Source organism: Mesoplodon bidens (genome assembly GCF_964165515.1).
Source record: "Mesoplodon bidens genome assembly, chromosome: 2".
Taxonomy (NCBI): domain Eukaryota; kingdom Metazoa; phylum Chordata; class Mammalia; order Artiodactyla; family Ziphiidae; genus Mesoplodon; species Mesoplodon bidens.
This window is the reverse complement of record NC_138177.1, coordinates 177,775,377-177,799,716: the sequence shown is the minus strand read 5'-3', so window position 1 is coordinate 177,799,716 and position 24,340 is coordinate 177,775,377. Positions and strand designations below refer to the sequence as shown.

At 51.1% G+C, this 24,340-nt stretch overlaps 1 protein-coding gene across 4 annotated transcripts; it reads left to right on the top strand.

Annotated features, from left to right (window-relative positions):
* The first annotated feature begins 11,839 nt into the window (after positions 1-11,839).
* MIIP (migration and invasion inhibitory protein) lies at positions 11,840-21,833 on the top strand. Of its 4 annotated transcripts, XM_081218639.1 has the most exons (10): positions 11,840-11,925; positions 13,675-13,870; positions 14,120-14,446; positions 14,887-14,968; positions 18,843-18,951; positions 19,037-19,089; positions 19,794-19,923; positions 20,084-20,180; positions 21,151-21,285; positions 21,583-21,833. In XM_081218639.1, the coding sequence occupies exons 2-10, from the start codon at positions 13,757-13,759 to the stop codon at positions 21,667-21,669; spliced, it is 1,134 nt and encodes a 377-aa protein (XP_081074765.1). In that variant the 5' UTR covers positions 11,840-11,925; positions 13,675-13,756; the 3' UTR covers positions 21,670-21,833. The 4 variants fall into 4 exon arrangements, with proteins under 4 accessions (XP_081074765.1, XP_081074766.1, XP_081074767.1 ...); XM_081218640.1 differs by lacking the exons at positions 21,151-21,285; positions 21,583-21,833 and adding an exon at positions 20,637-20,756; XM_081218641.1 differs by lacking the exons at positions 21,151-21,285; positions 21,583-21,833 and adding an exon at positions 20,642-20,698.
* The last annotated feature ends 2,507 nt before the right edge of the window (positions 21,834-24,340 follow it).

The window sequence follows — 24,340 nt, the reverse complement described above, 5'->3', positions numbered from 1 at the left end:
GGAAGTTCCCCCTGTAATCTGCCTGTGGGTTCCTCCAGACTCTTGGAAGGAACCTGATACTCTCAGAGGAGCAAAAAGTGTAACTGATCTTTAAGAACCAGGAAATCTAGAGTGATTTCTTTTCAGATTTCGCCATAACTCTAAACCATTCATTTTTCACTTAAAAAGTAATGACTCAGACTGGTTCACCCTAGTTTGCCTTCTGAGAAATTGGTTGTGACCTTTTCTTTCTTTTTTTATTTTTAAAGGGCCCTCAGCAGTGGCTCGGGCGTGACTAGTCCATTTCGCTGACCCTGCACACCTGTCCCCTGGGCTCTGCACTGCCCACTGCCTGCGCTGCTCATCCATTTCAGAGGTCTCCGCACCTCAGCGGATGGCATCCTCGTCCCTCCAGATTCCCAGGTCACAAACGTGGGGCGTGATCCTGGACTCCCCTGTCACACGTGCTGCGTCCAACCTGTCAGTTTCTGTCTTAAAAATACACCTCACCCCTGACCATTTCATCCGCTCCATTCACAGTCACGGCTCTGACCCATGTGACTGCCTCTAACTCAGCCCCTCCTCCCACCCTGGCCCTCTCACACTTGTTTCAAAGCAGCAGCCAGAGTGACCTTGACGTAGGCTGGAAGTAGCACTCAGCTCGTATTACTCCTTTGCTCAAAATACAGCTCTGGCTCCCTGTCCCACCCAGAATCGAGGCCCGAGTCTTTGTGGTGGCCTTTCAGGATCCACTGCCTCTGATTGGCCCTCCCTCTTCGGCTCCCTCTGTTTCGGCCACACTGGTCCTCGCTCTTCCTTGAAACTGCTGCCCACACTCTACCGTACGGCCTTTGTCTGGCTGACCCTCTGCCCGTGGTCCAGAATGCACCACAGCTGACTAACTCCTTTACCTCCAAGTCTGCTGAGACGTCACCTCATTGAGGTCCATGCACACCCTTCCCTATTAAAATCCCTCTCTCCTCTCTTCCCTGGCACTTCTGAGTACCCTTCTGAGTACCCTCCTACCTCGTCATCACCTGAGCAATATTGTTTGTGTCTGCACCTGCTAGAGCATAAGCTCTAAGAACATAAGCAAAATATGAGATTTTTACATGTTTTGTTCATTGGTAAGCGCCCAGGGTCTAGACCACTGCCTGGCACAGAATCAGAACTCAGTAAATACTTGCTGAATTAACAAATCCTGTCCTGATAACACAGTCGCACCATTTATCAGCCCTCTAGCGCCGGGGGACAGACGTAACCAATGCTCCTGGACATTTCCTACAGGTAGGCATGGCACCTAGGGGCTTTCAAGTGTGTTGTATGTTTAGTAATTAACAGTTTCCACTCCACTGTGGAAACTGAGGCTCAGAGAGGTTGGGACTAGTTCAGACATCAGCAGCTGGAGGGGGATGGAGCCTGGATTGGAGCTCAAGTCCAAAGCCCAGTGGCTTTTTTGAACATTTTTTTACCCTGACCCATTATTAGAAATTCATCACGACTGAGTACACACATATATGTGCGAGTGAAACCAAAAAAAAAAGTCAATCATTACCCCTTTTCTGCAATACACAGGTATTTTCTCATGAAGAAGCTGCTGTTTGCAACCCACTAAATTGCTCACCAGCCGCTCCTGGGTCATGACCAGTCGTTTGAAAAGAGGTGTCCTATCCTCTTTGCCTCACTCAACACCTCCTAGTTCTTTTTTTTTTTTTTTTTTGCGGTACGCGGGCCTCTCACTGTTGCGGCCTCTCCCGTTGCGGAGCACAGGCTCCGGACACGCAGGCTCAGCGGCCATGGCTCACGGGCCCAGCCGCTCTGCGACATGTGGGATCCTCCCGGACTGGGGCACGAACCCGTGTCCCCTGCATCTGCAGGCAGACTCCCAACAACTGCGCCACCAGGGAAGCCCCCTCCTAGTTCTTTATTCCCAGTCAAGGCCAGACTCATTCCTGTGGCTCCTCACACTTCCTCATCTGCCCACCGAGAGTTCTGGGGAATCAAGAGCCTGAGATTTTTGGCCCTTCAGTAACAGTGTTGCCCTTTAATCACAGAATATGTAGCCAGGAATGTACCTCCCTGTTCCAAGCACTGGGTCCTGCTCACAGATGTCAGCTAGGTTCACTCTGACCTCCAAGACAGGGTTTTCTGTCTCTGAATCAGACTCAGAGATTAGACCAGGCAACTTCCGTAGAGGGCTTGGCTTGGGTCAGACATGCATACGCGTGACTGCCAATCCTCTCAAAAACCTAGTGATCGATTTTCCCCTTTGTACAAACGAAGAAGTTTATTCATCAAAATATTTGAGTGCCTGCTGTGTGCTGAGCATGGTTCTGGGCATTGGAGATGCAGCAGTGAATAAGGTGGGTAAAAATCCCTGCCTTTATGGCTCTTACATACTTGTGGGGGAAGGCAGACAGCAGGCAAAACCAATGAGTAAAAGAGTATGTCAGAAGATAAGGGCTATGGGGGAAAATGGGGCAGGGAAGGTCAGGGAGGGGGTAGCAAGAGTGTGGCTGGGGTAGGCCTGGCTGAGAAGATGATGTTTGAAGAAAGAGCTGAATGAATTCGGTAGGGAATGAAGCCCTGTGGACACCTGGGGCGGGGCATTCCAGGCAGAGCCGCATGTGTAAAGGCCCTGAGGTACGAGCGTGCCAGTATCTTCAAGGAACAAAATGAGACTAGTGTGGCTGAAGCAGAGCGAGGGAGGTGGAGAGCAGTTGGACTTCAGTTGCGAAAGGAACCAGGGGAGACTGGGGTCTTGCCGGCCACTGTGAGGACCTTGGCTTCACCATGAGCAGGGTAGATGCCATGGGGAGTTCCGAGCCAAGGAGTGACGTGAGCTGACTGACTTACACTCGAGGGGTCCCGGGCTGCTACAGGGAGAGTAGACAAGAGAGTAAGGATGGAAGCAGGGGGGGACCAGTCAGGAAGCAGGTGCAATATTCCAGGGACGAGAGGATGGTGCCTTGACCGGGCGGTTGTGATAGAGGCTGTGAAAAGTGGTCAGTTCTGGAGACATTTTGAAGACAGAAACAATGCAATGTGCTGATAGACTGGATGAGTCATGGCTGACTCGGGTTTTGTGCTGGGTCGGTGGCAGGATGGGGAAGCTTCCTGGCGGAGCAGGTGTGGGAGAGAAGATCGGGAGTTTTGTTTTGGACATGTTGAACTTAGGGTCCCTCTTCCATAGTTGGATATGTGAACTTGGAGTTCAGGTGATGTCTGGTGCAGAGACGCACACTGAGGAGTCAGCATGTGACAGTGGCAATCACAGCTTAGGGTTCCTGGAATGCAGATCCTAAAGCAGAAGGCTTGTGCGCCCTCATTTTAATCGGCAGAACAACCCCAGAGAAACGCAGCGAGGGCGGGGGGCAGTCAGAAGGAGGGAGAGCCAGCAGGAGTGTGCGTGGTGGAGTTGGCCGCCACCAAACGTGACCCTGAGGAGGCGTGGAACGAGTCTCGGCGCCCTTTCCTGGTGGAGAGGAAGGGAGCAGAATTTATTCACCGTCTCCCTCTTCCAGCTGGTGAAGATTTGCCCCATGGGACATTGACTCTGTGCATTTCTGGGTTGCATATTGAAATGCTTGAGTACCAAGTGGGGCCCACGGGGGTGGTGGAGGTGAGAGGGCCAGGACTCAGGCAGGGGGTGTGGCCGGGCGAGTTGCGTTTGCATCACACCACTCAGCCGAGGCAGAGCCGGAACAAAAGGCAGGTAAGGCCGAGAGGGTCTGAAGCGTTAACCCGTCGGATCACTCAGATCTGCTCTTGCCTTCCCGCCCTTCTTCCCCGAGAGGGGAGGTCTAAGTCCCATTGAACCGAGTCCCCTTCGAGGTGATACAGTCGGTCCCTCGTCCACCCCCATTCCATGGTCAAAGCTGCAGCTAGTCTGCTTATTTCCCAGTGGGGTCATCCAGATCTTCATCCCTGAGGGATCTGAGCCCTTGGCTGTTTGCCCTGGGTGGGCTGTGATTGCCACAATTGCCACTTACTATTTTCAGTGGGTGTGGAGACACCGAGAGACACCAGAGGAGGTTCTGGAAAAACCTGTGCCTCATTTTGTACACGCTGTCCTGACTCCTCATGGGGATGGGAATCTATTGCCCCCAGCAGTTCAGTAATTCTCTTTGCCTGCTGGTCCACCAGCTGAGAGGCCCGAAGACCAGGTGATGGTCACGTCTTCAAGTTCATTGGGACTGTGGGACCCTATCGTGTCCCCTGGCAGAAGTTTCCCAGCCTCGGGCACTGGGACTTCCAACCTGGCAGAGCCAATGTTTGCAGGGATAGGAAACGCAAGTTCCACAAGTGCTTCACTGCGAGCAGTAGGGAGAGGGTCCGCCCTCTGCTTCCGTCCCCATGTAATCTAGCCTCAGGGGACACAGCTGCATATGTCAACTTCCTGGAGAACACAGCTGTAGCGTATGGTCCCTGAGCTATGTCTTTAGCAGGCCATGCCACTCGGGTGTTGGGGTCCCCGGTAAGATCAGTGTGGATCCTTTAGTCAGATGCCCATTGTCCCACCTGTTCTGCCAAAAAATGGGTCCCTTGGTGTGAGACAATGTGGTGTGGCATACCACGTCACTATATCAGGCCGCCTAAAGCCCTCAGATGGTGGTGCGGGCAACAGTCCTGAAGGCAGGTCAGGCGAACCCTTACATGGAGTAGCATCAATTTCAATAAGTACAAATCGCTCCCTTTAGGGTCAAAGGGGACCTGATGTAATTGATCTGCCACCAGATCAATGGAGATGCCGTATCAAGGGCTCAGCTTTGGTCCTGCAGACTAGGGGTCCAGCAGCAGCAGGACTGAGCCTTTAGGAAAGGAGCCCAGGCTACTTCACCCCCGTCATCTTGGCTGCTCTGTCCCTGGGCCCATCGCACCGGCACTGGGGTGGCTGAGCAGAGAGGGGGGCTGACATTTACCAGCTGCATCGTCTGTTCCAGCTGGTCATGGACCGTCTCCCCGGCAGCAGACGTCCTCTGATGGATTCGAAACATGAGACACCAAGATGTAATCCCGTGCGCCCCCATGTACTGGACATCATTGGTTCATCTTCCCCCTTTCCCCAGGTCTTGGCGCTAGTCTTCTGATCACTCTCTCCTGAGCTCTGACCTCCAGCCACACCATTTGCCACCACCCAGGAGATCGTGTATCATCTCTTCCTTAGACTGTTCATCCCTCTTCATGAATGGATGACCAAGTGTACAGCTCACAGCTCTGACCACCAGGAGGATTAACCTTCATCCCTGAGGTGGCGTCATGGCATAAGAGTGGAGGTGGTCCATTTCCAGTGAGGGCAAAATACTGCGCCCAGCTAGGCCAAGTTCTTTATTGTTTGCTTACTTGCTTCATGCCTTTTAATAGCTTTATTGAGATATAGTTAACATACAATAACTGCCCGTGTTTAAAGTGTACAGTTTGATAAGTTTTGGCAGATGTATGCATCTATGAAAGCATCACCACAATCAAGACAGTGAACAAACCCATCATCCCCCAAGTTTCCTCGTGCCCTGTCATCATCCCTCCCGCCCACCCCATCTCCAAGCAACCCCTCACTTTCTGTCACTATAGATGAGTTTACATCTTCTCAAGTTTTATATAGTTGGAAGATACAGTGTGTACTCTTTTTCCACTCAGCATAACTTTGTTTTTTTTACTTTTTTTTTTTTTTTTTGGCCGCGCAGCTTGTGGGATCCTTGTTCCCTGACCATGGATTGAACACACGCTCTCAGCAGTGAAAGTGCAGAGTCCTAACCGCTGGACCGCCAGGGAATTCCCAGCATAATTACTTTGAGATGCATCCATATTGTGTGTGGACCAGTAGTTTGTTCATTTTTATTGCTGAGTAGTATCCATTGTATGGATGGATGTACCACAATTTGTTTATCCATTCCCCCCTTGATGGACATTTGGATTTACAATATAGCTGCTAGGAACATTCATATACAAGTCTTCATATAGATTATATTTTTCCCCTTAGGTAAATGCTTAGAAGTAGAACAAATGGGTCACGTATGTTTAACTTTAAAAAAAGCAGCTTTACTGAGGTACAATATATGTATCATAAAATTCACTCTTTTTGAGTGTACAATTCAATCATTTCAGCAAATTTACAAAGTTCTGCAGCCCTCATCACCACAATCCAATTTTAGGATATTTTCATTACCTCACAATGATCCCTCCTGCCCATTTGCAGTAAATCTCTGTTCCCACCCAGAACCATGGAACCACTAATCTTATTTTCTGTCTCCACAGATTTGCCTTTTCTGGACATTTCATATAAATGGAGTCATCAATATGTGGTCTTTTTTGTAAGGCTTCTTTCACTTAGCATAATGTTGATGAGGTTCGTCCATGTTGTAGCACGTGTCAGTACTTCATTTCTTTTTATTGCCAACTTCTATTGTATGGATACCACATTTAGTTTGTCCATTTATGAGTCGATGGACATTTGGATTATTTCCCCTTTTTTGTGGCTATAATGAATATGCTGCCAGGAACATTCTTGTACTAGTCCTTGCGTGGACATGTTTTCATTTCTCTTGGGTAGATACCTAGCACTGGAATTTCTGGGTCATATGGTAAATTTATATTTAACTTTTTAAGATATCGTCAAACTGTTTTCTGAAGTGATTGTACCATTTTACATTCCCACCAGCAGAGCACGTGGGTTCCAGTTTTTCCCTGTCCTTGCCAACACTGGTATAGTGAGTCTTTGATTTTACATGTCATCATTTTAGACACAGAAATAGTTATGTGGTGGTGTCTCATTCTGGTTTTATTTTACATTTGCCTAGCAAATGGAGCCTAGAGCAAGAGAAGACTCTAGAAAGCCAGATTGGGATAAAAACTGGTGCTAGGTGTATTAATGGTGGGTAAGGATGGTGAGCTGAGTCTCTGACCAGCCTCAATAGGAGAGTTCTGTGATGTGGAGCATCATTTTTGTGCTTATTCACCATCTGTATGTATCTCTTCTTTGGTGTTCAATTCTTTTAATCTTTTTTTTTTTTTTTTTTTTTTTTTTTGCGGTACACGGGCCTCTCACTGTTGTGGTCTCTCCCGTTGCGGAGCACAGCCTCTGGACACGCAGGCTCAGCGGCCATGGCTCACGGGCCTAGCTGCTCCACGGCATGTGGGATCTTCCCGGACCGGGGCACGAACCCGTGTCCCCTGCATCGGCAGGCGGACTCTCAACCACTGCGCCACCAGGGAAGCCCTCTTTTAATCATTTTAAAAATTGGGTTGTTTGTTAGCCAAGACATGGAAGCAACCTAAGTATCCATCAACAGATGAATGGATGCCAATGAGGAAAGCAAGCATCCTGTCTTACCCCTGTTCTAGCCCCAGAGCCTGTAATGGTGAACCCACTGGAGCTAACTGGGAGAGAGGTTGAGAACTTGTTCCATAAGGAACTGTCTAAGATACAGCAAATGTCTGTGGATAGCATTTGCTTAGCTTTTCTTGGCTATTCATAGCGAGAATAGTTTTGGCTATTTTAGATACTTTGCTAATTACATGACCTTCTCATTCAGGAGCAGCTTGTTCCTTGTTCCTGTATACTCCTGGAAAGCCTCCCGAGCTAAAAGGTACCATTGCCAGTTACCTGCTTGTTCACCCAAAGGTCCAGCTCCTTGTCTGGAGCCTGAGAATGATTTGAGGGGAAAGGAGTAAGCCATAGTTCGGCTCAACTCCAGTCTGAAGAAAGAACAAAGCACACATAATGGAATCCAATTCTTGGAAGATATCAAAAATGGAATATTCTTGGGAATTCCCTGGTGGTCCAGTGGTTAGGACTCTGTGCTTTCACAGCTGAGGCCTGGGTTCAATCCCTGGTCAGGGAACTAGGACCCCACAAGCTGTGAGGCGCAGCCAAAAAAAAAAAAAAAAAAGGAACTTTCTTATACAACCTAGCTGTTCAAATTAGCATAGAATCATTTCATCCTTTCTAAATAAAGTTTTGTTTTTTTAACCTTAAAACAAACAAACAATCAAAAAACAGATAAATGGATAAAGAATATGTGATTGATATATATATATACAATGGAATATTACTCAGCCATAAAATGAATGAAATATTGCCATTTGCAGCAACATGGATGGACCTAGAGAATATCATACTAAGTGAAGTAAGGCAGACAAAGACAAACATTATATGTGGAATCTAAAAAATAATACAAACGGACTTATTTACAAAACAGAAACAGACTCAGAGACATAGAAAACAAACTTATGGTTCAGGGGGAGGGATAAATTAGGAGTATGGGATTAACAGATATACACTACTATATATAAAATAGATAAACAACAAGGATTTACTGTATAGGGAACTATAGTCAATATCTTGTAATAACCTATAATGGAAAAATAATATGAAAAATATGTATATTTAACTAAATCACTTTGCTATACACCTGAAAATAACACGATATTATAAATAAACTATACTTCAATTAAAAAATTGGGTTGTTTTCTTATGAGTTGGGAGAGTTATTTATATAATCTGGATACAAATTCTTTATTAGACATGTGATCTGCAATTATTTTCTCCAATCCTGTGGCTTGTATTTCCACTCTCTTAACAATGTCTTTCAAAGAGCAGAAGTTATTAATTTTGACAAAGTCCAATTTATCCATTCTTCTTTTAGAGATTGTACTTTTGGTGTCATATCTAAGAAATTTCTGCTTAATGCAAGGTCACAAAGATTTTATTCTCGGTTTTCTTCTAGAAGTTTTAGAGTTTTAGGTTTTACAATTAGGTCTATGATACATTTTGAGTTAATTTTTACATATGGTACAGATGTGGTACAGATAGAGGGTTTTAAAATTTTTGTTTTGTTTTGTGGTGTGTGTGTCTTTAGCATATGAACATCCAATTGTTCTTGTACCATTTGCTGAAAAGGCTGTCCTTTCTCCACTGAGATGCCTCTGCATCTTTGTCAAAAAATTAATTGATCATGTATGTGTGAGACAATTTCTGGACTTTCTATTCTATTCCATTCATTTATTTGTCTACCTTGATGCCAATACTACACTCTCTTGATTACTGTACCTTTACAATAAATCTTAAAGCAGGTAGCATAGGTCATCTGAACTTGTTCTTTGTTTTCAAAATTGTTTTGGCTCTCTGAGTCCTTGGCATTTCCATATGAATTTTAGAAATTGTTTGTCAGTTTATACAAAGAAACTTACTGGGATTTTATTTGGGATTGTATTGAGTCTATAGGTCAATTTGGGGAGAATTGATATCTTAAAAATTTGAGTTTTCCAAGCCATGAACACAGTATACCTCTCCAATTATTTAATCTCCTTTAATTTCTCTCAACACTGTTTTATAACTTTAATGTATAGGTCTTGTATTTTTTGGGTCAGATTTATCCTTAAGTATTTAATTTTTATATTTCTTGATGTATTTTAAATGGTTTTTTAAAAATTTCAATATCTGATTGTTTATTGCTAATATATAGAAATACGACTGATTTTTGTATAGTGATCTTGTATCTCGCAACTGTAAAACCCATTAACGATTCTAGTAGCTTTTTTGTAGAGTCCACGAGATTTTCTGTTATCATGCTGTCTGTGAATAAAGAGAGTTTTACTTCTTCCTCTCCGTTCCAGATGCCTTGATTTTTCTTATCGCACTGGCTAGAACTCTAGTGTAATACTGAATTGAACTGGTGATAGCAGACAACCTTACCTTTTCCTAATTGTAGGGAGAAAGCATTCAGTCTTTTATTATGAAATATGCTGTTAAATGTAGGTGTTTCATAGATGCCTTTTATCAAGATGAGAAAGTTCCCTTCCAGTCCTAGTTTGCTGGAAGATTTTTTTTTTTAATTTTAATTTTTTATAAATTTATTTATTTTATTTATTTATTTTTGGCTGCGTTGGGTCTTCATTGCTGCGTGCAGGCTTTCTCTAGTTGTGGTGAGCGGGGACCACTCTTCGTTGCGGTGCGCGGGCTTCTCATTGCGGTGACTTCTCTTGTTGCAAAGCACGGGCTCTAGGTGCGTGGGCTTCAGTAGTTGTGGCACATGGGCTCAGTAGTTGTGGCTCGTGGGCTCTAGAGCGCAGGCTCAGTAGTTGTGGTGCATGGACTCAGTTGCTCCGAGGCATGTGGGATCCTCCCGGACCAGGGCTCGAACCTGTGTCCCCAGCATTGACTGGTGGACTCTTAACCACTGCGCCACCAGGGAAGCCCCAAGATTTTTATTATTAAAGATTTATATTAATTTAGTTAAACCAAAAAAAACCCCCACTTCACCCATTTCTCCTACTCCCTGCCTCTTGCAGCCACCAATCTGTTTTCTGTATCTATGAGCTTGCTTTTTGTTTTTGTTTTGTTTTTTTAGATTCCACATATAAGAGAGAAATATAGTATTTGTCTTTCTCTATCTGACTTATTTCACTTAGCATAATGCCTGCAAGTTCCATCCGTGTTATTGAAAATGGCAAGATCTCCCCTTTTACGGCTGAATCATAGTCCATTATAGATATATACCACACTTTCTGTATCCATTCACCCATTGCTTGACACTTAGGTTGTTTCCATATCTTGGCTATTATAAATAATGCTGCAATGAACATGGAGGTGCATCTAGCTTTTCAAATCAGTGTTTTTGCTTTCTTCAGATAAATACCCCAAAGTGGAATTGCTGGATAATAAGGTAGTTCTATTTTTAAATTCTGAGGAAATCTCAAACCTCCATACTCTTTTCCATAGTGGTTGCACCGATTTACATTCCCACCAACAGTGCACAAATGTTCCCTTTTCTCCACATCCTTGCCAACACTTGTTATTTCTTACCTTTTTAGTAATAGTCATTCTAACACATGTGAGGTGATAACTCATTGTGGTTTTGATTTGCATTTCCCTGATAATTATTGATATTGAGCATCTTTTCATGTACCTATTGGCCATCTGTCTTCTTTGGGAAAATGTCTATTCAGATCCTCTGCCCATTTTTAAGTTGGATTGTTTGGGGTCTTTTTTGCTATTGAGTTGTATGAAGCTGGAAGATTTTTTTAAAAATCATAAATGAGTGTTGGATTTTGTCAAATTCTGGAACATCTCTTTAAGTTAAAAGATTGTGGCACTCCAATTGCAACTACTAAGAAAAAGGGACAGTGTTTGGTGGATTTTTCTGTATCTATTGAGATGGCTTTTCTTTCTTTCGTCTGTTAATTTGGGAATTATATTGACTGCCTCTAAAATGTTCTGGTCAAGTCACTTCATCTCTCATGACCTCGTTTTTTGCTTTGTCTGTAAAACGGGACAATAATATTCATCTTAAAGCACATTTATGAGGCTGGCATGCATTGGCATATGGAAAATACATGGCGCAAAGTAGGCACTCTATATAAACTTGCCCATATTTTACAGACTGGATCACAGCTACCTGTGTTCATTATCTTACCCGCTGCCTATCTCCCCCTCCTGCAGGAAGGGACCCTTCTTAATTCTTTCCTGCCTCCCAGCGCTTAGTACAGTGCCTGTTGGCACAAAATAGGCATAAGTACTCGAAAGAAAGTATGAAAGCATGGGTCACTGGCCGCCGCCTACCCACAGCTGCATCCCTTGGCTCTGCGGAAGCATCAGGTCCAGACACTGACACTGCCGTCACCAAACGCGAAATAGCCCGCGACCTTGTCCTGACCAATCGGAGCCCGTCTTCTGGGGGCCCGCCCCATTCCAACTATCTACCTCTAGACCTCGGAAGTTGACCAATCAGATGTTGAGCGCCGTCGTTATCCCCGCCTCAATGTTGAAAAGGCAGCTTCTGAAGGCGAAGTAAAACTCGCAAGAGCGTCCCGGCTCCGCCCTACATCTGACCAATCAGGGCTCCCGGACCAGGCCCCGCCCTCGGCCGCCGAAGCGTAGGGTGGCCTGGGCGGAACTCCCGGCAGCGCAGGAGGCGGTGGGCTGAGCGGTTCCGGGGTTTCCTGTCGGTGAGTGAGGCAGTGGCGGGGCCGGGGATGGAGAGGAAGGGCTCGACGGGTTGCCTCACGTACGCCCCCACGGAGGGTCCGGGGCCCGCGAAAGGAAGGAAGAGGGAGGCCGAGTCTCCCTTTCCCGGGGGTCCCGCCCCTTTGTTCCGCGGCACCGCAGCTGGTACTCTTGCTGCCCCAGTTTCTCTTTTGAACGTCGCCTTCCCCTTACCTTGGTGCGGCTTTAGCTTTCCAGAGCGCCGCCGGAGCCGGAGATGTTCTCTTTAACACCGTGCGAAAACGGAGATCCTCGAACTATATAGGTCTGGCCCAGAGTCAGATAAGGACGGGGGCCGGGAGTCCCTGTCCTGCGGATGAGGCTTTTTACCCCGCTTGTCTGCCCCACCCCCCGCACAGTCGTCTGTACTCGCATCTCCGCTGCCCCCCTTCCCTGCATGGGTATATGTGGGGACGGCTCCAGGGTAGCCTGGCTTCTCTCTGCTTTAGCCCCTGCAACCGGGCCCTGAGGAGGGGGCCCCGGGTGTGGGCGGTCCACACGTGAGGAGTGTGGGTGGGAGGGCTGGGGGCAGGGCAGGGGTTCTGAGAGTAGGGTGTCTGTCTGGACGCAGTGTTAGAAAGGGATCGTGTGTACTGGGGGAGACTCAGTTTCTGGTTGGAGGCATCTGGGCTTGGGACTCTGAGGGAATAGGAAGCCTCTTCCCCTAGTCTGCAGAAATCCCTTCCAGCGGCATCAGTGTGTCCCTGAGCCTGGATCCCTGGGGGGCCAAAGGCTGGGAGAAGGAGGAGGCAGCTTCCCAGGCCCCCCTCCACACTGTTTGGGGAAAGGCTGGCATAACCATGTACCCCAGAGCCCGGTTTGGGTTCAAATCCTGGCTTTGCCACCTGCAAGCTGTGTGACTTGGGGCTAGTAGCTTAACTTCTCTGAACTTTGGTTTCTTCATTTGTAAAAGGGAAGAAGGAGGGAGGGCAGGAGAGAGGGAGGAGTCCCTTCAGAAATCTGAAATCTGATTTGTGTTGAATTTGAAAGTTATCATGCTTTACATCTGTGGACTTGCCCTAGTTGTCTTCTACAAATTAATCTAGTAATTTCATAGTTAAGGTTGTTAAAGAGGGATTTTTTTTTAGATGTTGGGGGTAGGAGTTTATTCATTTATTTTTGCTGTGTTGGGTCTTCGTTTCTGTGCAAGGGCTTTCTCTAGTTGTGGCAAGCGGGGGCCACTCTTCATCGCGGCGCGCAGGCCTCTCACTATCGTGGCCTCTCTTGTTGTGGAGCACAGGCTCCAGACGTGCAAGCTCAGTAGTTGTGGCTCATGGGCCTAGTTGCTCCGCGGCATGTGGGATCCTCCCATACCAGGGCTCGAACCCGTGTCCCCTGCATTAGCAGGCAGACTCCCAACCACTGCGCCACCAGGGAAGCCCGTTAAAGTGGGATTGATCTCTTTTGACATGTTAGGAAACACACTGTGGCCAGTGTAATAATAATAGGCATTTACTGAGTGCTTACTGTGTGTGCCAAGCACTGTACTAACATTTAATATACATTATCTCCTTTAATCCTTACAACAATCTTATGTGGTCAATGCTGTTATCATCTGTTTGGCAGATGAGGAAACTGAGGCTCAGAGAGGTTAAATAACTTGTCTGAGGTTGCACAGTTAGGGAGTATCAAAGTGGGGATTTGAACCCCGGCCTCTGGCTCCTCAGGGCAGCCTCCTCAGCGCTATGTCATGCTGTCTGTCTTGGCTTCAGGTAGGAGAATTTGGCCGTGAGGGCACTCTGTGGCCCGGGAGTCGGTGACACCTGTCGTGGGAAGCCAGCGGATACGCCTGGGATGGTGGAGACCAGAGATCTGGCACAGCTACGGCAGCTCAACCTGGAGCTCCTGAGGCAGCTGCGGGTCGGACAGGATGCCGTGCGGCGGTCCGTGGCCAAGGCAGCCTCAGAGGTGAGCGCCTTGGCCAAGTCTCGGGAGTGAGGGAGGGGCTGCCTAACCCTCAGGCCAGAATCCAGGGCTTCCGGGTCCTCTCATGCAGCATGCCCATTTTACTGATGATGAGAAAACTGAGTGAGGCCCAGCATGGGAAGGGACTGGCCTGAGACATGGAGAGGCTGGAGCAAGGATGAGGACCAGGCCTTCATGCCTAGTGCAGTCCAGCTGGGTAGATGGCTGGGTGAACTGGCCTCTCTGTTCCAGTCAAACCTGGACTCCAGCGGCAGCCACGACTCAAAGATGCCGTCATCCCAAGAGACGTCCTCAGTGGCCTCGAGAGCCTCCTGCCCACAGGATGCCCACCAAGGTGACCCCTGTGATAGGGACGGGGCCAACTCCGGGGTGATCTCTCTCCCACCTGCCAAGTGCCTCCACCAGGAGTCCCCGGGCCCACTGAGGCCCCACTCGGCTCCCTTAATGGCCACCTCAGACTCGAGCGACCCAGAGCTTTCAGCAGAGCTGGACAGTCTAGACACCCAGGAGGCACAGGCCCTGAAGTCCATCCTGGCTCAACGGAGCAAGCTGTCCGAGGTAATGCGGGAGAGCGGAGCATCCACTGATGGGCACTTCCTTGAGCCTCAGTTTCCCTCCTGACAGATGCACTCATGGGCAGCCTCCCTTCCAGGGTGAGGCTCCCGGGAGGTACCGTGAGTCAAGTCCAGCTCAGCTCAGCCTAAGTGCTTGATAAGTTGTGGCCATTAGTTTCTCAGACAGCACTTTGGGAAGAAGGTGACCAGCCCCATTATGCAGATGGGAAAATGGGCGTTCAGAGGACAGACTTGTTCAAAGTCACACATGGAGGGGGGTGGGGGCCAAACTCTTGTCCTCCAGCCCCCAAGCCCTCGGCTGAGCCCTGGGGCCCGTGTCAGGGTATGAGTTAAGACACAGCCCCTTTCCTCCCTGCAAGGTGGGACCTCCTTTGGGCCAGGCCTGCTGGCCTAGCCCTTGCCCCTCTTTGCCTCCTTCCTCAGCCAAGAGTGACCAACAAGGACTCTCCAGTGCCTGAGAAGAGCTGGCGCCTCAGACCGTGCCTGGGCTACGACTGGATTGCAGGTGTGGCTAGCCCCCGTGCCCAGGGGCGCGGGTGGAGGCCCCAGCTTGCTTATGCACCTGCCTGCGCCCCCAGCAGGCGCTGCTGCTCTTTTTCCGACTGTTCCACCCGCCTCGGTGAGCACCTTCGGTACCGCTCCTATCTCGGCTCTTGTCACAGTGACAGGCACAGAGATGGTGCTCACCGAGTGTTTGTTGAATGAATGAACGAATCAGAGCTGCCATATTTTTTTGGCATTTATTGTGTGCCAGGCCCCTGTGAAACTGTATGCGTGTCACCTCTTTATGTTTCACTGCCCATCCCCCCACTCCCCCAGCAACCTCAGTGGCTTCCTGGCTGGTCTCCCTCTGGCCTCTTTCACCCCCATTATCATCCATTTTCGGCACAGCAGCCAGAACTAATTTTTAAACACGGGAATGAGATCACGTCACTCAGTACTTAGCACTTAGAGTAAAATCTAAAATTCTTATCTAGAGTTTTGAGGTGTGATCTGGCTTCTCCTTGGCCCGGTGACATGGCCTCTAACCATCTACCTTCTGACTCCTCACGCCGGCCTCCTTGCTGGTCCTTGAACTTGCCATGCTCATGGCCACCTTGGGGCCTTTGCACTTGCTGTGCCCTTTGCTTTGAACGCACTTCCCCAGGTTCACACCTGCTGGTTCCTTTTCATCACTGAGTGTTCAGCTCAAATGGTAGGCCTTCCACGAGCACAACGTTGTAGGGCCACCACACCTGCATCCTTGCCTATTGCATCAGCCGTTTGTATGTTCCTCGTATCATTCATTCATTCTCAGAAGTCATCTTGTTTGCTTGTTTCTTGTCTGACTTCTCCGGTGGACTATAATCTCCGTTGGAGCAGGGGCCTGGCCGTCTTTTTTGTTGCTGTGCTCCCCGAGTCTGAGCCTAGAATGGTGCCTGGCACGTAGTAGGCCCTCAGCCAACGCTGGCTGAGTGAGTGAGTGGGCGGCCCTAGGAGGTTGGTGTTATCGGACCCTCGCTTTCACAAAGGAGGAAACTGGTGTACAGAGAAGTTGAGTTGCTGGCCCAAGGCAGGTGCTCTGTGGGGCTGCTGAGAGCCTGCGATGGTGGGGACACAGGCCCCATCCCAAGGACTTCCCTGACTGCCAGCTCACTGCTTCACTTCCTGTCTCTAGGAAAGTAGAGGCAGCTGACCCCTGCCTGCCGTGTGTGTGTGTGTGTGTGTGTGTGTGTGTGTGCTCACTGCTTCACTTCCTGTCTCTAGGAAAGTAGAGGCAGCTGACCCCTGCCTGCCGTGTGTGTGTGTGTGTGTGTGTGTGTGTGTGTGTGTGCTCACTGCTTCACTTCCTGTCTCTAGGAAAGTAGAGGCAGCTGACCCCTGCCTGCCGTGTGTGTGTGTGTGTGTGTGTGTGTGTGTGTGTGTGCGCGCGCGCGCGCGCGCGCACGCACCTCTCTCCCGCCTTTCCGAGCCCCCGTCCTGTCCCTGCATTTGTGTGCTTGGGCCCCATCCCTTCTTGGCTCCCAGAGGGTTTTTTTTTTTAATTAATTTATTTATTTATTTTTGGCCGTGTTGGGTCTTCATTGCTGCACATGCGCTTTCTCTAGTTGCGGCGAGCGGGGGCTACTCTTCGTTGTGGTGCACGGGCTTCTCACTGCGGTGGCTTCTCGTTGCAGAGCACGGGCTCTAGGCACGCAGGCTTCAGTAGTTGCGGCACACAGGCTCAGTAGTTGTGACTCTCAGGCTCAGTAGTTGTGGCACACGGGCTTAGTTGCTCCGCGGCATGCACGATGTTCCTGGACCAGGGCTCGAAACCGTGTCCCCTGCATTGACAGGCGGATTCTTAACCACTGCGCCACCAGTCCCTCCCAGAGGGTTTTTTCCCTGTAATTCTCTCCTCTCCTTCCTCCACCATCACTCTGCGCCGTCAGTATACGAACGCCAGGGAATATGAATGACATTTGATTTCAGTGAGTGCTTATTATGTGCCGGGCCCTGTGCCAAGAGCTTTCCTCTGCTTCACTCCCATTCACTCCTTAACTCCTCACAGTAATCTGATAGGTGGATGCTGTTACTGTCCCCACTGGCAGATGAGAAGGCTGAGGCATCAAGAGACTGAAAAATTTAGCAAAGTCTCACATCTGGTCAGGGGTAAAGCTGCAGTCTGTGATTTCCCATCCTGAGGAAGCATCGCTCCCTTTATATCCTGCCTTTGCTTCTAGTTACTGCCCATGTTCTCTGCTTTTCTTTATAACAAAACTCCTCAAAAGGGCCATCTAGACTCGCTGTCTCCAGTTTCTCTCCCCGACTTTTTCTTAAACTGGGCTTCAGCCCCTGACACCCTCTGACGCTGTCTTTGGCCGGGTCAGCAGTGACCTCTGCATTGCCAGCTCCCGGCTCCATGCTCAGTCCAGAGCTTTCTAGGCCCCTGGGTAGCGTGGACACAGCAGTCACTCCCTCCTCCCCGAAGCTCTTTCTTCTTCTGACTTCCAGGCCCGGGCCCCCCCAGCTGGCTCTTCCCCACTTCCCTGGCTGCCCTGTCCAGTCTCTGCTGGATCCACTTTCTTGTTCCAAATTCCAGAGGTGCCCCCTCAGTCCGAGGCTCTCCATGCTCACTTCTCCCTGACTTTATCTCTACCCGAGCTGCTCCTCTGAATTCCAGACTTGTATATCTGGCTTTCTTCTCTGCAGAGCTCATTAGGTGTGTTAATCTCAGGTCCAAAATCAAGGTCCTGATTTCCGCCCCACCCGGTCCTCCTGCAGTCTGTTCTACCTCTGTTAGTGGCAACTCCATTTATGGAGCTAATGGCCATAATCTTGAGATCAGCCTTGGTTTTTTCCTCTCCTTTTCACACACTGTGCATCCTGGTAGTCCTGCCTTCCACGTATTTCTAGAATTTTACTGTCTGTCTCCACCAGGATGCCTGCAGTAGCCTCCTAACTGGTGCCCCTGCTTCCCCTCACCTTGCAGCAGCCAGAGGGGGGTCCTGTAAAAGTACATGGCTGATCTGATTGCGTCACTCCTTGTCCCCAGACCCACCGCTGGCTTCCTAGCCTCATCTCCTCCACCCTCACCCCTACACCTATTTTACCTCCTGGGTGTTCCTCAAATGTACCAACCACACCTGCCCCAGGGCCTTTGCATTTGCTCTTCTGTCTGCCTGGGATGTCCCCATGGCTCCGTCCCTCCCTTCATCAGGTCTCTGCTCAGGTGTCACCTCCTCAAGGAAACTTCCTCTGGCTCCCCTGCCCTACCAAGTTCGGTTTTCTGACTCTCTTTTTATTTATTTATTTATTATTTGGGGCTGCGTCGGGTCTTAGTTGTGGCATGCGGGCTCTTCATTGCGGTGCACAGGCTTCTCTCTCTCTAGTTGTGGCGTGCAGGCTCAGTAGTTGTGGCACGTGGGCTTAGTTGCCCCGTGGCATGTGGGATCTTAGTTCCCTGACCAGGGATCAAACCCGTGTCCCTTGCGTTGGAAGGCAGATTCTCAACCACTCGACCACCAGGGAAGTCCCTCCTGACTCTCTTTTATTTCCTGGCAGGTGTCAACCTCTCAATGTTGTATTACAGGTTTCTTTGGTGACCAGTTTGTCTGTTGCCACATTAGAACATAAGCCTCACGAGGGCAGGGGCTTTGTCCAGATAGCTGTTTTTTCCCCAGTACATAAAACAGCGTCTGGCCCATAGTAGGGGCTCTATAAATATTTTTTGCGTGGACGATTGGATATGCATGAGGGTAGACAGACACGAGACAAAACCAACAGTCCCATGAGTGGAGGGTCCCCTCCAGGTCTGTACGAGGTATGGTGGGGTCAAAGCAGGTGGCCCGGGGTGCCAGTGCCGAGCTTCCCCTGAGTCTTGGCCACACAGCAGCTCCTTTGCGTGTTGCCCGCTCCAGGGTCTCTGGACAACAGCTCTCCCGTCACCAGCAAGCCCGAGGCCTTCTTCTCGAAGCTGCAGAAATTCCGGGAAGCCAACAAGGAGGAGTGTATTTGCAGTGACCCCGAGTGAGCAGGGGCAGGCGCAGGGTGGGCAGGATGGCTGGCTCAGGGACTGTGTCACCCTGGCCTGCTCACCCTCTCGCCCTCACAGATCCCAGTTCCTAGGCCTGCAGGAGAGTGATGCTGTGGAGGGGGACCACGAATGTGAGTGTAAACGCTCGGTGGCCGCCCCGTAGCCCAGCTGAGGCCTGGGGGCCTGGGGAGGCAGCTGGGGACGGGGGGAGGGAGGCCTGGGGTCCGGGCAGGGGGCCGCGAGCCTGGGGTGAGCGGAGGCCTGGCCTCAGGGGGAACAGGGCCAGCCCTGTGCTACCCACCTCGCCCCTCGCCCGTGCCTTCCGTTTCCTCCCAGCTGCCTCATTTTCCCATGTGTCCCCAGCCCCTCCCCCTCCTCTCCGCACAGGGGTCGTCTGGATGGGCAGCGGGGGGCAGGGGGGGCGGTGCCAGCTCAGCCACCTGAGCACCCAAGTCTTTGCTGTGGGTTTGCACGAGCAGCATAGAGTGTATGCATGTGTGTGCATATGTGTGTGAGGCGTGTTCCTATGGATGTACGTGTGTGTGCACCCTGTGTGTGTGATTACAAGTGTAGGCACGTTCATGTGTGTCCACAGATAGGACTGTATGAAGCCATGCTTTGTGTTTGCACGGATGACGTTTGCGCATGTGAAGTTGCCGGCATGTGTACGCGTGTGTCACGCTTGAGTAGAAGGCGGTGCCCAGTGTTGTTGCACGTGAGCGCGTGTGCGTGTGCATGCTCTGTCTGTGTACACGTGGACGAGCCTGTGTGGTTGGGGTCCAGGGACCTGGGTTCCCTGGCTGAGGGGGGCTTCTGTGTCTCACGGATCTCACAGGTGTGTATTGCTACTGTGTCAACCGGCGCCTGTTTCTGGTGCCTGCAGATCCCGGCAGCCCCTGCTGCCTGTGCCGGACGCCACGGGGCCAGCGGGGTCCGGAGACCCTGGCAGAGCCAGCGCAGGTCAGGTGAGTGGCCAGAGTAGGCAGGACACGGGGGGAAGCTGTAGGGGCAGCCGCAGCTGAGGACGAGAGCAGAGCCTGGATCCTCTGGTTTTGAGGGAGGGCAGGATGGGCCACAGCGGCCTGGAGGCGCCTGCAGCAACGCCCCCACTGTTACCCCCGCCAGGGTGAGCATGCCGCTGTCTGTCCTGGACCCCCCGCACCGGTACCGCATCCACCGGCGGAAGAGCTTCGACGCCTCCGACACACTGGCGCTGCCCCGGGTGAGGATGGCCTTGGGGCTGTCCCCTGTCTGGCTCGGGTCTCTGGACGTGTCCTGAGGCCCAGAGGGCCAGGGACTGTCCCAAGGCCACACAGCGAGGCTGGGCTCCAGGACCGAAGTCTCTGGAGTTCGGGCTGGGCCACTCATGTCGTGTGTACCGTGCTTGTTTCCTGAGGGAGTCTGGGCTCCCCACCCAGCCCCTGGCTTCCAGGAGGACTATCTGCCCATGCAGTGCGTTGGCCTAGTACACACGGGCCCCATTTCTTGCGCTCTTGTGGCCACATGCACAGTCCTTAGGGCGATTATCTCGTGGAGCCACAGCAACCGAGAGTGCAGGTCCTACTGTTATCCCACTTTACAGATGAGGAGACTGAGGCAGAGGGGAGGTGACTTGTCCAAGGTCAGCCGGATGGAAGAGCCGGGATTTGAACCTAGGTCCTTTGTGTCTCCTGGGTAGGACAGGGGTCACTGGGGACCCCACTCATTCCCAGTTGAGTCCGGAGGTGCTGGGGTTGCGGGGAGGAGAAGGAGTACCGAGGAAAGTCAGTTTGCTCGTCTGTAAAATGGGTACAACATACTATCCTCAGGCTCATGGGGTGGGCAAGGGGCAGGTAAGTGAGTCAATACCTGTCGGGGGCTTGGGGCAGAACATGGCACACAGGACGTGCTCCATCAGCGTCCACGGCCTTCCCTCCACCCATCTGTGGTCGGAGCCCAGGGCCTGGGTCAGCAGGGTTAGGAAAGGGAGGCCTGGGGTAACAGTGGTGGATAAGACCTCTACCCTCGGGGAGCCTCAGTCCGGGGGGGGACACTGATTGTTTGGGGGGCCCCTTCACCCTCATGGGGGACACAGTCCTGTCCTAGAGGATGCTGCCAGTCCAAGAGGAGAGGTACAGCCCCTCCCTGGGGTGAGCCCAGTTAGTGGGGAGCCCCGCTCCAGGCCAGGCACCTTAACCCTTTGCTCTCCACAGCACTGCCTGCTGGGCTGGGACATTCTTCCTCCGAAGTCTGAGAAAAGCTCAGCCCCCAAGAGCCTGGACCTCTGGTCCAGTGTCTCTTCTGAGGCCCAACGTCGGAAGCTGTCAGCCACCAGCCCTTCTCACCGGGTATGGTCCAGGGTGCCCTGGGAGAGACAGATGCTTTGGAGCAGCCTGGGGACCGCAAGAGTCCTGGGGAGCAGGATTGGGGTAGGAGTGCAGAGCCTGGAAACGTCTCTCTGTGGGGTGCCCTGGCCCTGGCCCTGGCCCTGACCCTGGCCCTGACCCACGGCACCTCTCCAGGCACCACTGCTCCCTGCTGGCTACCCCACCCCACCCTGGAAGGTGACCCCAACTCTGAGATCCAGAAGGGGATGAGGCTGCCCCCAAAGAGGCCCCCCTGACACCCTTCCCTTCACTCTCCAGGCCGTGCCAACGCGGGTCCCAGCCCCCACCTCGATCTGGTCAGAACCCTCCGTGCCCGAGCCCCGCGCCCCCCGGCCGAAGCCCTGAGGACTGGCCACTGGGAGGTGGACAGTGCCCCTACCGTCGTTCCAGCCTCTCCCCTTTGACAGGGGTGCCCACGAGAGGGGAGCTTTGCCAAGCCTCAGCTGGAGGTGGACTCCGGCCCCACCTTCCTAGGCTGGGCCGGTGGGTGGCCTCAGGCCTGTCTCCTTCCTGGGGACAGAGGAGACCCTGGGGTTGGGAAGAGGGGATTCTGTGACACGTTTGTAAATAAAGCTCAGCACTCCCTGCAGCTCCAGATTCCCACATGTGCCGGCTCTGTCCTGCTGGTGCCCTCAGAGCCCTGGCGGTGCCCTGGCCTCGGCCTGTCCCCCCTCACTTGCAGAAGGACACCTCTGACAACCTGTGCTGGGCGGGGTGGATCCAGCGCCCTGAGTGTGGCTCTTTGTGCAGCTCCTAACTCTGGGTAGGTGGCCTCCCGACCAGACAGGTGGGGGTGAGGTTCCCCAGAGTAGGCTGAGGCCAAGGTCAGTGTTAAAAATCCATCTCAGCAAGGGGCTTGGGGTCTCAGGCTGTTCCCTGTGGATGAGGCTGAAGCTGTGACAGTGGGGAATGAGTGAGCTCTCACCTTATTCTTGGCCCCTGACACTGGGGTCCAGTGGTAGAGGGCCTCTCTTGAAGTCCCTGGGCCAGGTGGCTCCTTCACTCCCGTCTCTAGCCCAGCCCTAGAAGCCACGGGTGATCTAGAACCCCATCAGGGACACATGGGGAAACAGGGCCAGGAGGGTTGGAGTCAGAGGCAAGGTCGGCCGAGAGCCCAGATCTGCCCTCCTGGATTAGTAAGCAGCACCTGTCTTTATACTCCCATAGGTTGAACAATATGAAACTCCTGATTTTTAGGTACAAATGGAATAGCTGGGGAACCTAAGCCCAGGGAAGGCACGTGCTTTTTCTGACGTTTCTGGCTTAGAGCCGTGGAACTATGGCTGTGGTCCGTGGCTCCCACCTGGAGCTTGTGAAGCTGAGAAAACCTTTCCCCATCCAGCACAGCACATATATTAGTCAGGATAAGCGAGGTTATGCCACGGTAACAAATTAACCCCCAAATCCCAGTGGTTTGACATAAAGGCCTGTTTCTTGCTGACTTGCTCATACTACCTGTCTGTCATGGGTCACATGGGGCCTCTGTTTTGACATCGTCTTTCGGGGACCCAGGCCAATGGAGGCTCCACTGTGGGGGACGTTACCAGTTGCTTCAGCCCAGAAATGACACACAGGTCACTTCTGCTCACGGTTCATTGGCCAGAACTAGTCACAAGGAGTTGGGACATGGAGGGGGCTCATGGGGTATTGGGTGAGCGTTACTGTCCTCCACATCCTGACTTCACCAGCTGTCCCCGCAAGGCAGGCCTCCTGTGCAGCAAAGGCCATTCACAAAAATAACAGACACTACAAGCTCTCGCCTAAAAGTCTTCCCTTGCTCCATCTGGGGTTCCAGCCTCCAACGCCTTCAGTAGCTAGGCAAGTCAGGTGACTGGGAGTGGGGGGCTCAGGACCACCTGGCAAGCACGCATCCCCTCCAGAGGCTTTCAAGTTCAAATGTCTCTGATCCAAAGTACGTGTCTGGGCAGATTTTAGCAGCAGGTCGTGGTTTGCCACTTGATTCTAGCACCTGAAGAAACAAAGTCTCTTCCACATGTAATTTTTAAAATTAATTTTTAAAAATTTATTTTCGGTAGTGTAAAACAACAAAATGTACCACTTTTCTATGTGCGGTTCAGTGGCCCTAAGTCCGTTTACACTGCTGTGCAACCATCACCACCAACCATCCCCAGAACTTTTTTCTTCTTGAAAAACTGGAACTCAATACAGATTAAACACTAACTCCTGGGCTTCCCTGGTGGCGCAGTGGTTGAGAATCTGCCTGCCAATGCAGAGGACACGGGTTCGAGCCCTGGTCTGGGAAGATCCCACATGCCGCGGAGCAGCTGGGCCCGTGAGCCACTACTACTGAGCCTGCACGTCTGGAGCCTGTGCTCCGCAACAAGAAAGGCAGTGATAGTGAGAAGCCCGCGCACCGCGATGAAGAGTGGCCCCCGCTCGCCGCAACTAGAGAAAGCCCTCGCACAGAAACTAAGACCCAACACAGCCAAAAATAACTAACTAACTAAATAAATAAATAAAATAAACACTAACTCCCTATTTTCCCCTCCCAGCTTCTGGCAACCACCATTCTACTTTGTCTATGAATGTGACGACTCTAGGGACCTCATACAAGTGGAATCGTGCAGTATGTCTTTTGTTTCTTATTTGGCTTCTTTCATTTAGCATAATACCCTCAGGGTTTATGTTGTAAAGTGCCAGAATTTCCTTCCTTTTCAAGACTGGAAAGTATTTTGGGGCTTCCTTGGTAGTGCAGTGGTTAAGAATCCACCTGCCAATGCAGGGGACATGGGTTCAAGCTCTGGTCCGGGAAAAACCCCACATGCCGTGGAGCAACTAAGCCCGTGTGCCACAACTACTGAGCCTGCGCTCTAGAGCCTGCATGCCACAACTACTGAAGCCTGCGTGCTTAGAGCCCATGCTCCCAGCAAGAGAAGCCACTGCAGTGAGAAGCCCGCACACCACAATGAAGAGTAGCCCCTGCTCGCCGCAACTAGAGAAAGCCCGGGCACAGCAACGAAGACCCAACGCAGCCAAATAAATAAATAAATAAATA